General features: G+C 50.4%; 1 protein-coding gene across 2 annotated transcripts; it reads left to right on the top strand.

The window, feature by feature from the left end:
- The first annotated feature begins 131 nt into the window (after window positions 1-131).
- Window positions 132-11,391, top strand: MTHFR (methylenetetrahydrofolate reductase). 2 transcript variants are annotated; one of them, XM_067311007.1, is made up of 12 exons: window positions 132-268; window positions 2,876-3,127; window positions 4,286-4,524; window positions 4,844-4,954; window positions 5,116-5,309; window positions 5,796-6,046; window positions 6,779-6,913; window positions 7,248-7,428; window positions 7,831-8,013; window positions 9,495-9,596; window positions 9,833-9,952; window positions 10,494-11,391. In XM_067311007.1, the coding sequence occupies exons 2-12, from the start codon at window positions 2,886-2,888 to the stop codon at window positions 10,689-10,691; spliced, it is 1,956 nt and encodes a 651-aa protein (XP_067167108.1). In that variant the 5' UTR covers window positions 132-268; window positions 2,876-2,885; the 3' UTR covers window positions 10,692-11,391. The 2 variants fall into 2 exon arrangements, with proteins under 2 accessions (XP_067167108.1, XP_013795473.1); XM_013940019.2 differs by lacking the exon at window positions 132-268 and adding an exon at window positions 3,234-3,290 and having other exon boundaries at window positions 3,045-3,127.
- Window positions 11,392-11,717: the final 326 nt, after the last annotated feature.

The raw sequence follows: 11,717 nt of genomic DNA, 5'->3' as shown, positions 1-11,717 counted from the left end.
CCCTTCCCGGCCCCGCCCCGCCGCGCCGCGCGTGACCTCGCCGCGCCCCCGTGACGCGCCCGCCCGCCCCCCTTCACCCGCGGGGGCGGCGCTAGGTGGCACTCCCGACCCCGCCCCCCGCGGTGACGCGCGGGGGGAGCTGAGGCCGCGCCGCCATGTCGGGAAAGGGAAAGTGCGGGCGGAGCACGCGAGCCGGCCCCCGCGGCAGGGCTTAAGGCGGCCGCGGCATGGGGCGGCCGGCCACGGGCAGCGCCTAGCGCCGCGGCAGGTGAGCGCGCCGCGGGGGGGGCGGGAGGACGGGGGGGGAGGGCCCCGATCCCCGATCCCCGATCCCTTCCTGCCGCCGCGGCGCCGCGCCGGGATGCCCGGCAGGGCGGGGGCGGCTCCCGCTGTCACGCCGGAGCGGGCCCGGCCGGCCCGACGGCTCCTTCGGGAAGAGGCAGCCCTGTCCGACCGGGCCGAGCCGCGCTCCCACGGGGGTCACCCGAGGTGAAGGTGCGGTTCGGCTGCAGGCGAGGCGGCCGGAGGGAAAGGCACTTCTCCCTCCGTCCCAGGGCCCCCGGGCCAGCCGCGCTCCCGCCGCCGCCGCATCCCCCTTCGCCCCTGCCGGGCCCTTCCCGTGGACTTCCCCTTGGCCGGCCGTGCGCACTGCGTCCACCCATCTGTCCTGGTAGTCACCCTGCAGGCAAGGAAGCAGATGCAGGCACGGGGTCCTGGCCTGCTCCTGCAGGACAGGGGAGACAGCTCTGCCCTGTAGAGCCCGTTAGCCTGATGCTGTGGCCCACGACAGCAAGGCCCTGGCCAAGTCCCTGGCAGACATGCAGCTGAGTTTAGCTTGGGGCAGGGGGCAAAATCAAGCTTGGGAGGACGCAGACCTCTGCATTGCCTTCTCAGGCGTCAGCTCTGGTCCAGCAGTGGAGACACCTCAAAGCTAAATAAATAGGTCCTGCCAGCATCACGTAAATACAACAGGCACACCGTGCAGACCAGCATCAATGCGCTGGGCCAAGGATCTCTGCTCTGAGCTTTGCAGTGTGGTGGGGACATGGCTCACTGAGGAGCATGAATTGACCCAAAGGAGCTGCTTAGTGTTTAAGATTGTCTTATTTTGCCGTTGCTTTTGCTGTTTAGACAAACTCTTTTCTCTTTGCAAGACCTGTAAGCTTCTGCCTGCAGATCTGTGAGGTGTCTGTGATGAGAGCTTGGTCAGTGCTTTTACTGTGCACTTGGTTGCTTTTGCTCCAATTGTCAATAGGTCTGTGTTGCTGAGTTTATCATGGCCTGCTATGTTGGTACACAAGAGATCTGAGACTCCCTGTTTCTCTTGGCACCAGAAGCCCTGCACTCCTTTCTCAAATCTGCCTGCTGGAGAGATCCCCAGGTGGTAAAAGCAGACTTTCTCCCCAAGTTTTATTTTTTGGTTGATTGACAACTTCACTGTAACAGTGGAAGAAGAGCTCAAAGTCTGCTTGGCTGACCTAAACCCACAAAGTTTATGACAAGGACAGTGTGCCATGAGTGCAGTAGCTTGTGCAACCATTTCCTCCAAAACAGGTGCCAATGTTATGTTGTGTTCAGCCAACTTGCTCCTTCCTTCCCATTACTGATTGTAAGTTTTGGCAGATAGGTAAGTAAATAACGCAGATAAACTTCACAGCAGCTCTTCTCTAATTGTCTATAATCACTGCCTAATTTTCAAGGCATAGAGTAAAGCAGTCTGGGGAGAGGACATCTAGCAATGCAGTTGTGGCCCAGAAAGCTAAGCAGAGTTGTGCAACCTAGACCCACTTGTGCCTCTGACTTGCTGTGCAGTGCTGTTTCCCCATCTGTAAAGCCAAACAAGCACAGCTGATCATGTTACAACAAGGCAGGGAAAAGGGGATGGTCCAGGTGTGTTCCTCTTCCCAGCTCTGCAGGAGACATGCTGATCCATGGTTACATGAGGTTGGTAGTTTGTCCTTCCAGGAACAATTTGCCCATATGGACACCTTGCTGGGTCAGCTGAGAGACTTTCTGCTGAACTTGTTTCAAAGCAGGTGCAATTGGTGAGGAAGGGAACAAGCACAGCATGTGTGGTGGGGGAAAGAGCTGAGTGTGTGGAGCAGATGGCTCAGGGAACAAAAGTCTGTGGAGATGGTATATCTCGTGGAGGAAAACTAAGGTTTAGAAATGCAACTGGTTGATGCCAGCGAGAACAAAGCAGAGAGGACTAGAGCAGCCTGGCACTTGTCAGAGTAGCCTGACCCAGAGGGAATTCTTTCCTTTTTTTCTGACCAATCAATAGTCTGTGCATTCTCGTGTGCCTACCCCATCAGCACTTGCCCTCCTGTCTACACTGTAAAGAAACACTGCCTTTTGGGAATAAACAGAAGGGAAACTGTGCAGATGGCACATGATCATGTCCAAGAGGCAGCTGCTCTAACACAAATTGCTGGCATGTCCGGTCCAAGGCCACAAGATCAAAGAGGCCCTCACCTGATTCAAATGGCCATCATGGTTTGCTAAGTTGTAGTCGGCTTAGGGCCAAAGTGATGTTGACCTGACTGTTCTGAGAGCCAAATTTGACCCAGCGGCCACAGAAGAGCTGTATCAAGGTGGCATGAAGCCATCTGCTGTGTTATTTCTGCTAATGCTATCTAAACACACCCTTCTTTATTTTGTTTCTAGCCAGATTCCCCACTGCAGCTTGTAGTGAGCCCTGGCAAAAGAAACTGCATGGGGTTTTTTTTTGTTTTTTGTTTTTAATGGTGGTCTTGGCACAGACTTCCCTTCCCTTTTACCTGCAGTCATATGCTGCCCACCCCAGCACTTACTGCTCCTTGGTAAGATCTGTGTTCTCTCTCATACCCACTGTGCTCCTGTTTCTGTCCACCAGAGAGTTCACCATGGTCAATGAGACTCAACATACCTGCAGTGCCAGCTCCAGCTCCAAGTCTGATGGTGGCAGCAGTAGTGGGAGTGAGAGCTCCAAGGACAGTTCACGCTGCTCCACCCCTGTCCTCGATGCCGAACGTCATGAGCGACTGCGGGAGAAGATGCGCCGACGGCAGGACTCTGGAGACAAGTGGTTCTCTTTGGAGTTCTTCCCTCCACGCACAGCCAGTGGTGCTGTCAATCTCACCTCCAGGTGAGGGCTGCAGGGTGGGAGAGGGGAGAGATGAAATGCCTTTGGTGGAGGGCTGGGGAGTAGCTAATGAGGCAGGCTCAGGCCCGTGCTCTGTCTCCCCTTCCAGGTGACGAAGCAGGTAATGGGGCTCTGCTTTCCTCCTGAGAAGGGTAATGGACACCAGGTAACTTGTTTTTCTTGGAAGCCCTGAAGAGTTAAGTGTCATGGTGGGGTTTCCAAGGAGGCCAGACTGTATCCCCTCTCCCATGCTCTGGGAAGACTGAGCAACCTTACTGCTGTGCTCTGTGGCTGAAGCAGAGTGCTGGGGGACAACAGAGCAGAAAAGTGTCCATTAGAAGCAGAAAATATTACTTGATGGTCCATGTGCCTATGTCCCTAGAACAGAGAATCCCACTTGCTTTCAGGGTCATCCAGCCACTGTGATTTGTGCCTCTATATTACTGAAGACTATAGTTTTAGCCTCTGAGATAGATGTCCCCATCTACATGCTGAATGAAAGGTGACAGCTCTCAACAGAGCCAAAAGTTGTCCTGGGGCCTAGTGGGGAGCCCCAGGAGTCACCATGTCCCCACTTGGAGGAGAATGCAGAGTTTCACAATTCTTGTAACTGCTATATGTCAGTGCTGGGTTTACCTCAAACAGAAGGGCCTGTTCCAGTCCAGAGCAGGAGGTAGACAAGTTAGGGGAGAACTTGTCTCTTCTGTTAGGCACACTTGGGAAAAAAAACAGAGATCTGGTCCATCTTTCCCTAGCCATGGCCTCTACAGCCAAGAGTTCCTTTTTCCCAGTATAAAGCTGGGAACAGGGGGTTCCAGCATAGTTTCCTCTCTCAAAAGGCATGGGACTTGCATTGCTCTCTATCAGAAGACTCACCAGTCTGATAAGAGGTGCTGGGAGGAAGTTTATTCTACAGAGAAGAATTAAGTTGCCTCTTCTTCCAAAAAAGATTTTCAGCTCTTCCTCACACAGTCTTAAATGCCAGCTCTTCTTATTACATTGGCCACTTGCTAAACTCATAATTTAACAGTTTGTCTCTTCTGCTGCTGTCATCCAAGCTCCCTCTGCCTGGTGCTAGCAGTTTGGCAGTGAGCAAGATATCCCAGGCATAGAGAGGGGAGCTGGCTACCTGGTAGATTAATACAGCTCTAAAATCCACAGGTTTGATCGCATGGGAGCAGGCGGTCCCCTCTTCATTGATGTGACATGGCACCCTGCAGGTGACCCAGGGTCTGACAAGGAGACATCTTCCATGATCATTGCCAGCACTGCAGTCAACTACTGTGGCCTGGAGACCATCCTCCACATGACATGCTGCAACCAGACCAAGGACGAGATCACAGGGCATCTGCAGAAGGCCAAGCGGCTGGGGTTGAAGAACATCATGGCATTGCGTGGAGGTGAATCCTTTTGTCCTAGAGCACTTAGGAGGCATAGGGCTGAGGTCATGTTGTATTACAACTGACTCCAGGGTAAAATGGAGAAATATGATTTAGAGACTCCTTCCACTGCAGGAATCAAATGTCAAGACTGAATTTCACCTGATCCCTTTGTTAGCAGTCCCTTCAGCTCAAGGGTAGAGACAAGCAGTCCATGGGTAAAACTGCAAACTTGAGGCTTCATTTTCTCTTCCTTTTGGTAGTGGGAGGCTTTTGCAGAACTAACTAATCCAAATCCAGCAAGCAGCTGGAGAGAGCTGTGGATTTGTTCTCTTCTCAGACCCTGTTGGTGAGGAATGGGAGGAAGAGGTAGAAGGATTCAACTATGCTGTTGATCTAGTGAAGCACATCCGCAATGAGTTTGATGATTACTTTGACATCTGTGTGGCAGGTAAATGTCTTTCATTGCAGAGTGTGGGGCAGGGTCTGAGGTGGGGAAATCAGCAGTCCCTCATCAGGGCCTGGGCTATAAGTGACAGCACACCCAGATTGGCTGATTTCTAGTGTCTCCTGTCCTGGTTTAGCTTTTCCCATTTCCCACTCCCCCTAAAGGCTACCCGAAGGGTCATCCTGAAGCAGAAAGCTACGAGGCAGACCTGAGGCACCTGAAGGAGAAAGTCTTTGCTGGGGCAGACTTCATCATCACGCAGCTCTTCTTCCGATCAGAAACCTTTCTCAAGTTCATGAAGGATTGTCAAGCCATTGGCATCACCTGCCCCATTGTCCCTGGCATCTTCCCTATACAGGTGAAATCTGATAACTCTGGCTGGGAGAGCGAATAATGACCTAGGAGGCTGTGTTGGTGGATCAGGGCTTGAAAGAGGTCTGTGAACACCCTCCACAAATTTCTGGGAAGTGTGGGTGCTCAACATCTGATAAATTTGTAGGTGGCTTGCCAAATTAAACCCTTAGGGGTAAAATAACAAGTTTAAAAGGTTTTCTATGCCCAAATGGCAAAGAGGGATATAAAAGGCAGTAAGGCCTAAGGATTTACAGCTTTGGTATCATCACTGTCAGCATGCCAGGGTCAGGCAATGAATAAAGTTATGTGGAGAAATTACCTGAAGTGACATGAGCAGGACTGCATTACCATCCTAGGGAAGGAGTCTGGGAGTAGAATCCAGGAGCCCTACTTCCAAATCTCCTGCCATAATATTGAGATCAAGTACCTGTGTTACTGGGATGTCAAGAAAGGACCTGGAAAAATGAAAATCTCCTGCCTCCTCATCCAGGGTTACCACTCCCTGCGCCAGCTGGTAAGGCTTTCCAAGCTGGAAGTGCCTCAAGAAATCAAAGATGTGATTGAACCCATCAAGGACAATGATGCAGCTATCCGGAATTACGGGGTGGAGCTGGCAGTGTCCATGTGCCGGGAGCTGTTGGATAGTGGCATGGTCCATGGGCTCCATTTTTACACTCTCAATCGGGAAGTGGCCACTACTGAAGTCCTTAAGCATCTAGGCATGTGGAAAGAGGACCCCAGGTGAGCAGAATATGCTGGCTTCTGCTAGTTTCTCTTACACATCCCATCCACTGAAAGCACAAGCAATGGATGGGTTGGCACTTCTCCGCTACTTCTGTTAGCACCTTCCTGGTCTCTCATAAAAGCTGGGAGGACAGAGGTGGCAGCTGAGGGAAGAATTTGTTTTAATGAAGTGGCTTAGAAGTAGTCTGCTCTGGAACTTCAAAAAACCTAAACCTTTCTTAGAGCTGCCATTTGGAAGAAATGTGTTTTTTTGAAATCGGTCGCCACCTCTCTTACTAGCTAAGTGCTATGTAAGCTCCCGCTGTGGATTTCTAGGGTGCTCTACAGCCAATACAGGGAACAGGTCCTCTCTTAGTCCACAGGCTTCAGCACAGAAAGATGTAGCAGAGGGAAAACAGCTGGCTAGGATTTTTTGTTTGTTTGTTTGCTTGTTTGTTTGTTAGAAACAGCTTCACATATTGCCTTTCCTTCACCTCATCTAATCTTGGGCATCAGTCCTGCAGTTAACCACTTAACAGACACCCACTGAGCATCCTGTGAGGGAAGTGGGTGGGATAAGATTGTCCATAAAGGATGAAGAGCTATCTGTCCTCCTTCCTGACAAGTCTAATTGTTTTCAGATCCTGTTATTTACTCTCCCTACGGGTCAATTTCTCCAGGAGGAGGGCTTCTAGCTTCCAGTGGAAAGTCAGCAGAGGAATTCTGTTAACTTCTGCTCTTCCTGTGCAGGCGGCCTCTGCCCTGGGCAGTCAGTGCTCACCCCAAGAGAAGAGTTGAAGATGTTCGGCCAATATTCTGGGCCTCTAGGCCAAAGAGTTACATCTATCGAACTCAAGAGTGGGATGATTTCCCCAATGGTCGATGGTAAGCTGTCAGGCTGCAATGGCAGGGAGGTAGAGGTGTTGTATGAAAGTCTGCTGCACAGTTGGTTTCAGCTTTGGGCTCAGGAGTTAGCAGGTGTCCTGAGCATACCTTGGGGTGTGGCTGAAATGGTGGCTTCTTATTGAAGTGGTTCCCAATTGCTTGGAGTTGAGTGAGATGAGGATAATAGCACCAAAGTGCTGAGGCTTTTGGTCTCTCAGTGGGTGGATTGTGCTGGATATTCCTCCCCCTTTCAGGTGACTGTTGTGTTGCATCACCAGATCAGCTCATCTTACTCCTCAGTGTCCTGTTAATCCTGTGTTTGCTCCCCTCACAGGGGTAACTCCTCCTCCCCAGCCTTTGGGGAACTGAAGGACTATTATCTCTTCTACTTGAAGAGCAAGTCTCCCCGGGAGGAGCTCCTGAAAATGTGGGGAGAAGAGCTGACCAGTGAAGAGAGCGTCTTTGAAGTGTTCACATGTTACATCACTGGAGAGCCCAACAAGAACGGACACAGGGTGAGTGATGGCCCAGGAAGGGCAGGTCAGCGTGGCACAGACAACAGCTCTTACTTCCTCTTGCTGTTAATACCGTGTCCTTCTAAACAAGGATTTGCACTCCCCTCTATCCAAAAGAAATTGCTGAGATAGTGGGATACTCCTACCATATGGAATCCAGCAGCCAGAACTAGGACTCAGCATAAAAAGGAGGCTGCTGCAGCATGGCAGAACCAGCAGTGACAGGCTTCAGCAGTCACTCTCAGGGTTGAGGAGAACCTGCCCCTTGAACCAAACTTAGGAACCGTCTCCTGAGGCAGGTGTATTTGACAGCGTTAGGGTACCTCTGAGTTCCTTCAACATCCACCTGTTAACCAAAGGGTTATTGCATCCATTGTGAGACATCCTCTCTCCTTGTGGCAGGTTACATGTATGCCTTGGAATGATGACCCTCTTGCTACTGAGACCAACCTTCTGAAGGAGCAGCTGGAGAAGGTCAACAGACGAGGAATCCTGACCATCAACTCCCAGCCAAACATCAATGGCAAACCATCCACGGACCCCATTGTAGGCTGGGGGCCCAGTGGGGGTTATGTCTTCCAAAAGGTACTGCATTCCTCTGGGCTAGGTACCCGGTTTGGTCTCTGTTAGGTGGGAGGTCCTAGACTTTCACCCAGATACTTCGCCAGTTCCTTATCCTAATGCCTTCATGCTGAGACAAGGAAAAGCTCCTCTGGTGTCACTGGAGACAGACTATATCATCTCTGTGGCTTACTTCCCTATCTGTTTTCTCCCACTTCAAAACAGTTCCTTCTTTTTACTCTCAAAGTAATTGGTGGTAACACGTTTCTACAGCAGGGTGATGAAGTTATTCATTTCATCTAAACGGGGTTCTCTGAGTAGCGACGTAGTAAGACACTGTTCGCTGTGAAGTCCCCTTGGGTTTTTTGGATACAAATACATGCCTGCCCAATGCATCTGATCCCATTCAGTGATGCTAGAAGCACTCTCAGTTTTTGGATAAAATGGGAAGCAATGAAGTATCTGTACCACCAAGCTTCTCATGCTAATAGCTGGGCATTTAGAAATTCCCCTATCTGTCCTGCTCTAAGGCAGGGTTCTCCACCAATTGCTCCCACCACACAGTACTACTGTTGTGCTGTTCAGAAAGTTGCCAGGTTCCTCCTGTGGCCTGCAAGCAGTCTTACCTCCCACGCCTTCCTCTTACTGTCAATGCATTTTGAGGCCTTCCTCAGAGCTGCTCTCCAGCACTGCCAGAGCCTAGCCGGTAAGGGCAGTGATAGGAACCTCCTCTGTCAAGGTAAATGCCAGGCAAGAGGCTATGACTAGGGAACAAAGCAGCCTTGTTCAAAAGGGATCCAAATTGCTAAAGCCATGAGACCAGCAGATGGCAAATGCAGTTACATTTTCAAAAAAAATTCCCTGGAGGTGAGGGGAAATCCATCATCTAACACAAAAGCCAGGAAATGGGCGGGGAGGGGAAGCAGTTGTTGAGAGCAGCCAAGCACAGAGCAGCAGTAAATGGAACAAGTACAGAATTAGGTTGTGTGAGCATAGAGAGGACTGTGAACAAAAGAGGAGAGCTGGGAATGGTGGGGTGCCTGGGAGAGCCCAGCTGAGACCCCTTGCTTCTCCTCCCAGCAGACTAGGCTGCTTCAGCATGATGCTCTTCAGAGGATACCACGTAGAACAGAGGTGAAGCTCAGGCCTCTTCCAAGCAGTCTGCCTGGCACGGGCTGCTTTCCAGGCACAGCGGTTGTGGTTACACTGCCTGGGGCATATCCCCGCCTGTCTGCTTACATGGGTGCAAAACAGGGAGCTTGCAGCTCCTGGGCTGTTACCTCTGTCTTCCCTGATTTCACCCTGCCAGCTCCCTTACTAATTTGCTCTGCCCTGTGCTTGAGCCACCTCTGCAATATTTGTTTCTGGGGACAGGCACACGTGTCTTATGCTGCCTGGCTTCCACACAGCACAGTCTCCAGAACTGTTCTCATAGTTGCTCCTACAAGTCCCAGCCCTGCCATGAGTTAAGGCTCTTGCTCTCTCCCCCCTCCCCACCCCTGCAGGCATACCTAGAGTTCTTCACCTCCAGTGAAATCGTCACGGCACTGCTCAAAGTGCTGAAGAAGTACGAGTCGCGGGTGAACTACCACATTGTCAACGTCAAGGTAGGCTGCTGTTTATGGGATACTTTCCTTTCACCACCTTGAGGGAGAGGCAAATATCAAAGATTCAGACATCCCCAGGAACACAGTGGGATCTGAAGGGAAGGGAAAGTGAAACAAGTCAGCTGTGACCTGCAGCAGCTGTCTGATCTCTTAACAAGGAGAGGATAAATGCACTGGCACAGTCAATACCTGCTTTTCCAGCAGCTGCTTCAGAAGGCATTTCCTTCCTTTTGTAGGGCCAGAATATCACCAATGCTCCTGATCTGCAACCCAATGCTGTCACCTGGGGCATCTTCCCAGGCAGAGAGATCATCCAGCCCACTGTGGTGGATCCTGTAAGCTTCCTCTTCTGGAAGGTGAGTCCTCCCTCCTGTTGGGTACATTGCTGTCATGCCCAGGGAGTTCAGTGTCTGATTTGTTTGTACCCTCATGTCTATAACACTTCTCACAATTGAGTACGGTGGGAATATTAGCCTAAGGTCCAAATGCAGCTCTTCCCGTTTCCCAGGAGAGCTTTGTCCCAGCAAGAGCTTTTCACAGACACTAAAGACCCAGGAAGAGGAGGCTGGAGAGCTACTCGGGTCGCTGTACTAGTCTCCAGAGCTCTGGGCTGTACCTCTCCCTCCCCTCTCACACACACAGAGGCAGTATTGAGCCATTTTACTGCAACAGTACCTCCTTTCAACTGTGTTCAGGGCACTTTCCACTGATTGTGAAAAGCAGGAGGCTCCCTGCTCAGCTCTTGGCTTTTTTACCAAGATAAAAAGAAGCAAGCCACAGGCTTGCCAGCCATACATGACACTGACTGTCCTAAATGAGGTAGTATGAAAATACAGCTCTAACGTGTGTTACACCCCTACAAACACCTTTTTTTTTTTTTTTTTCTTCCCTTGGCAGGATGAAGCCTTTGCACTGTGGATTGAGCAATGGGCCAAGCTCTATGAAGAGGAGTCACCCTCTCGCATGATCATCCAGTACATCCATGACAACTACTACTTGGTCAACCTGGTGGACAATGACTTCCCACTCGAAAACTGCCTCTGGCAGGTTGTGGATGACACTTTTGAGCTGTTGAATTCTCCAACACAGCAGTGAAAATTCCTCCTCTGTCCCCTTATCTCCTCCTTCCATCCACTGACTGCAGGGAGAGAAAAAGCAGCTCCTATCAGGATGATGGTGAACCATGCACTCCTAAATTCGGTGACAACCTCTGCTCAGAGCCAGGCTAGCTCTCTAATCTACCCACACTACTTGCTTTTCTGTCCCCACAATAAAGGCTCCCTGGTCCCTTCTCACTGAACAGCAGCCAGAACCATCTGGACCTCTGAGCTGAGGATCTAGACCGAGCTTGAAGGCCAGCTCTGCAGGGTGAAGAGGTGTTCATCATTGCTATGTTGATTACAGGTGTAGGAGAACCCTTGTGTGTGGATGTGATGATGCTCAGGGGAATACTGGTCATCTCATTCCAGAAATGCTGCCGTGGGGCCAAAAACACTTCTATTAGCAGTGCCTATGCAAGGATGCTATTTCAGCATAGTTACAAACCCTGAAGCGAAGCTCAAGCTACTTTTTCATTGCACTCCTAAGATCTGTTCGATCATAACTGATCCTATCAGACTCTTTCATACTCACTCCAGAAGAACGTTCAAATTTTCTCCTGTTTGTCCCCTTTTACTATATTTCCTGTTTGCCTTTTGATAGGAATATGCAAATTTCACTTCTGGGTGAGAATGAGTAGGAATCACAGTGTTTCTTTAAATAAGGACAATAAAATGCATACAAATGCAAATGTCTCTTGTACAAGGCTCTACTCTTGTAAGCAGCACAAAGAATATTGTTTGCAAACTAATCTCCTCAGGACAAAGGTTTTAAGAAAACACTTGTTCCTGGAGCAATTCTGCCAGTATTTCCAATAAGGACCCTAAATAAAGTATGGACAAAGCTCCACGGTGGAGCAAAAAGGCTTAAATCCTAGTATTAGCAAAAGCAACCAGTCACAGCCTTTGGCTCAGTTCTGCAAGGCCACAAGAGCTGTGGTCCTTCCCCAATACCTGTAGGGAAAGATACCCTATCTTTCATGACCAAATGACTCTATCAGCCTTAGGCTCAGAGCATTAAAAT

The sequence above is a fragment of the Apteryx mantelli genome, chromosome 26 (assembly GCF_036417845.1).
Source record: "Apteryx mantelli isolate bAptMan1 chromosome 26, bAptMan1.hap1, whole genome shotgun sequence".
Classification (NCBI taxonomy): domain Eukaryota; kingdom Metazoa; phylum Chordata; class Aves; order Apterygiformes; family Apterygidae; genus Apteryx; species Apteryx mantelli.
This window is presented reverse-complemented; position numbering and strand designations above follow the sequence as displayed.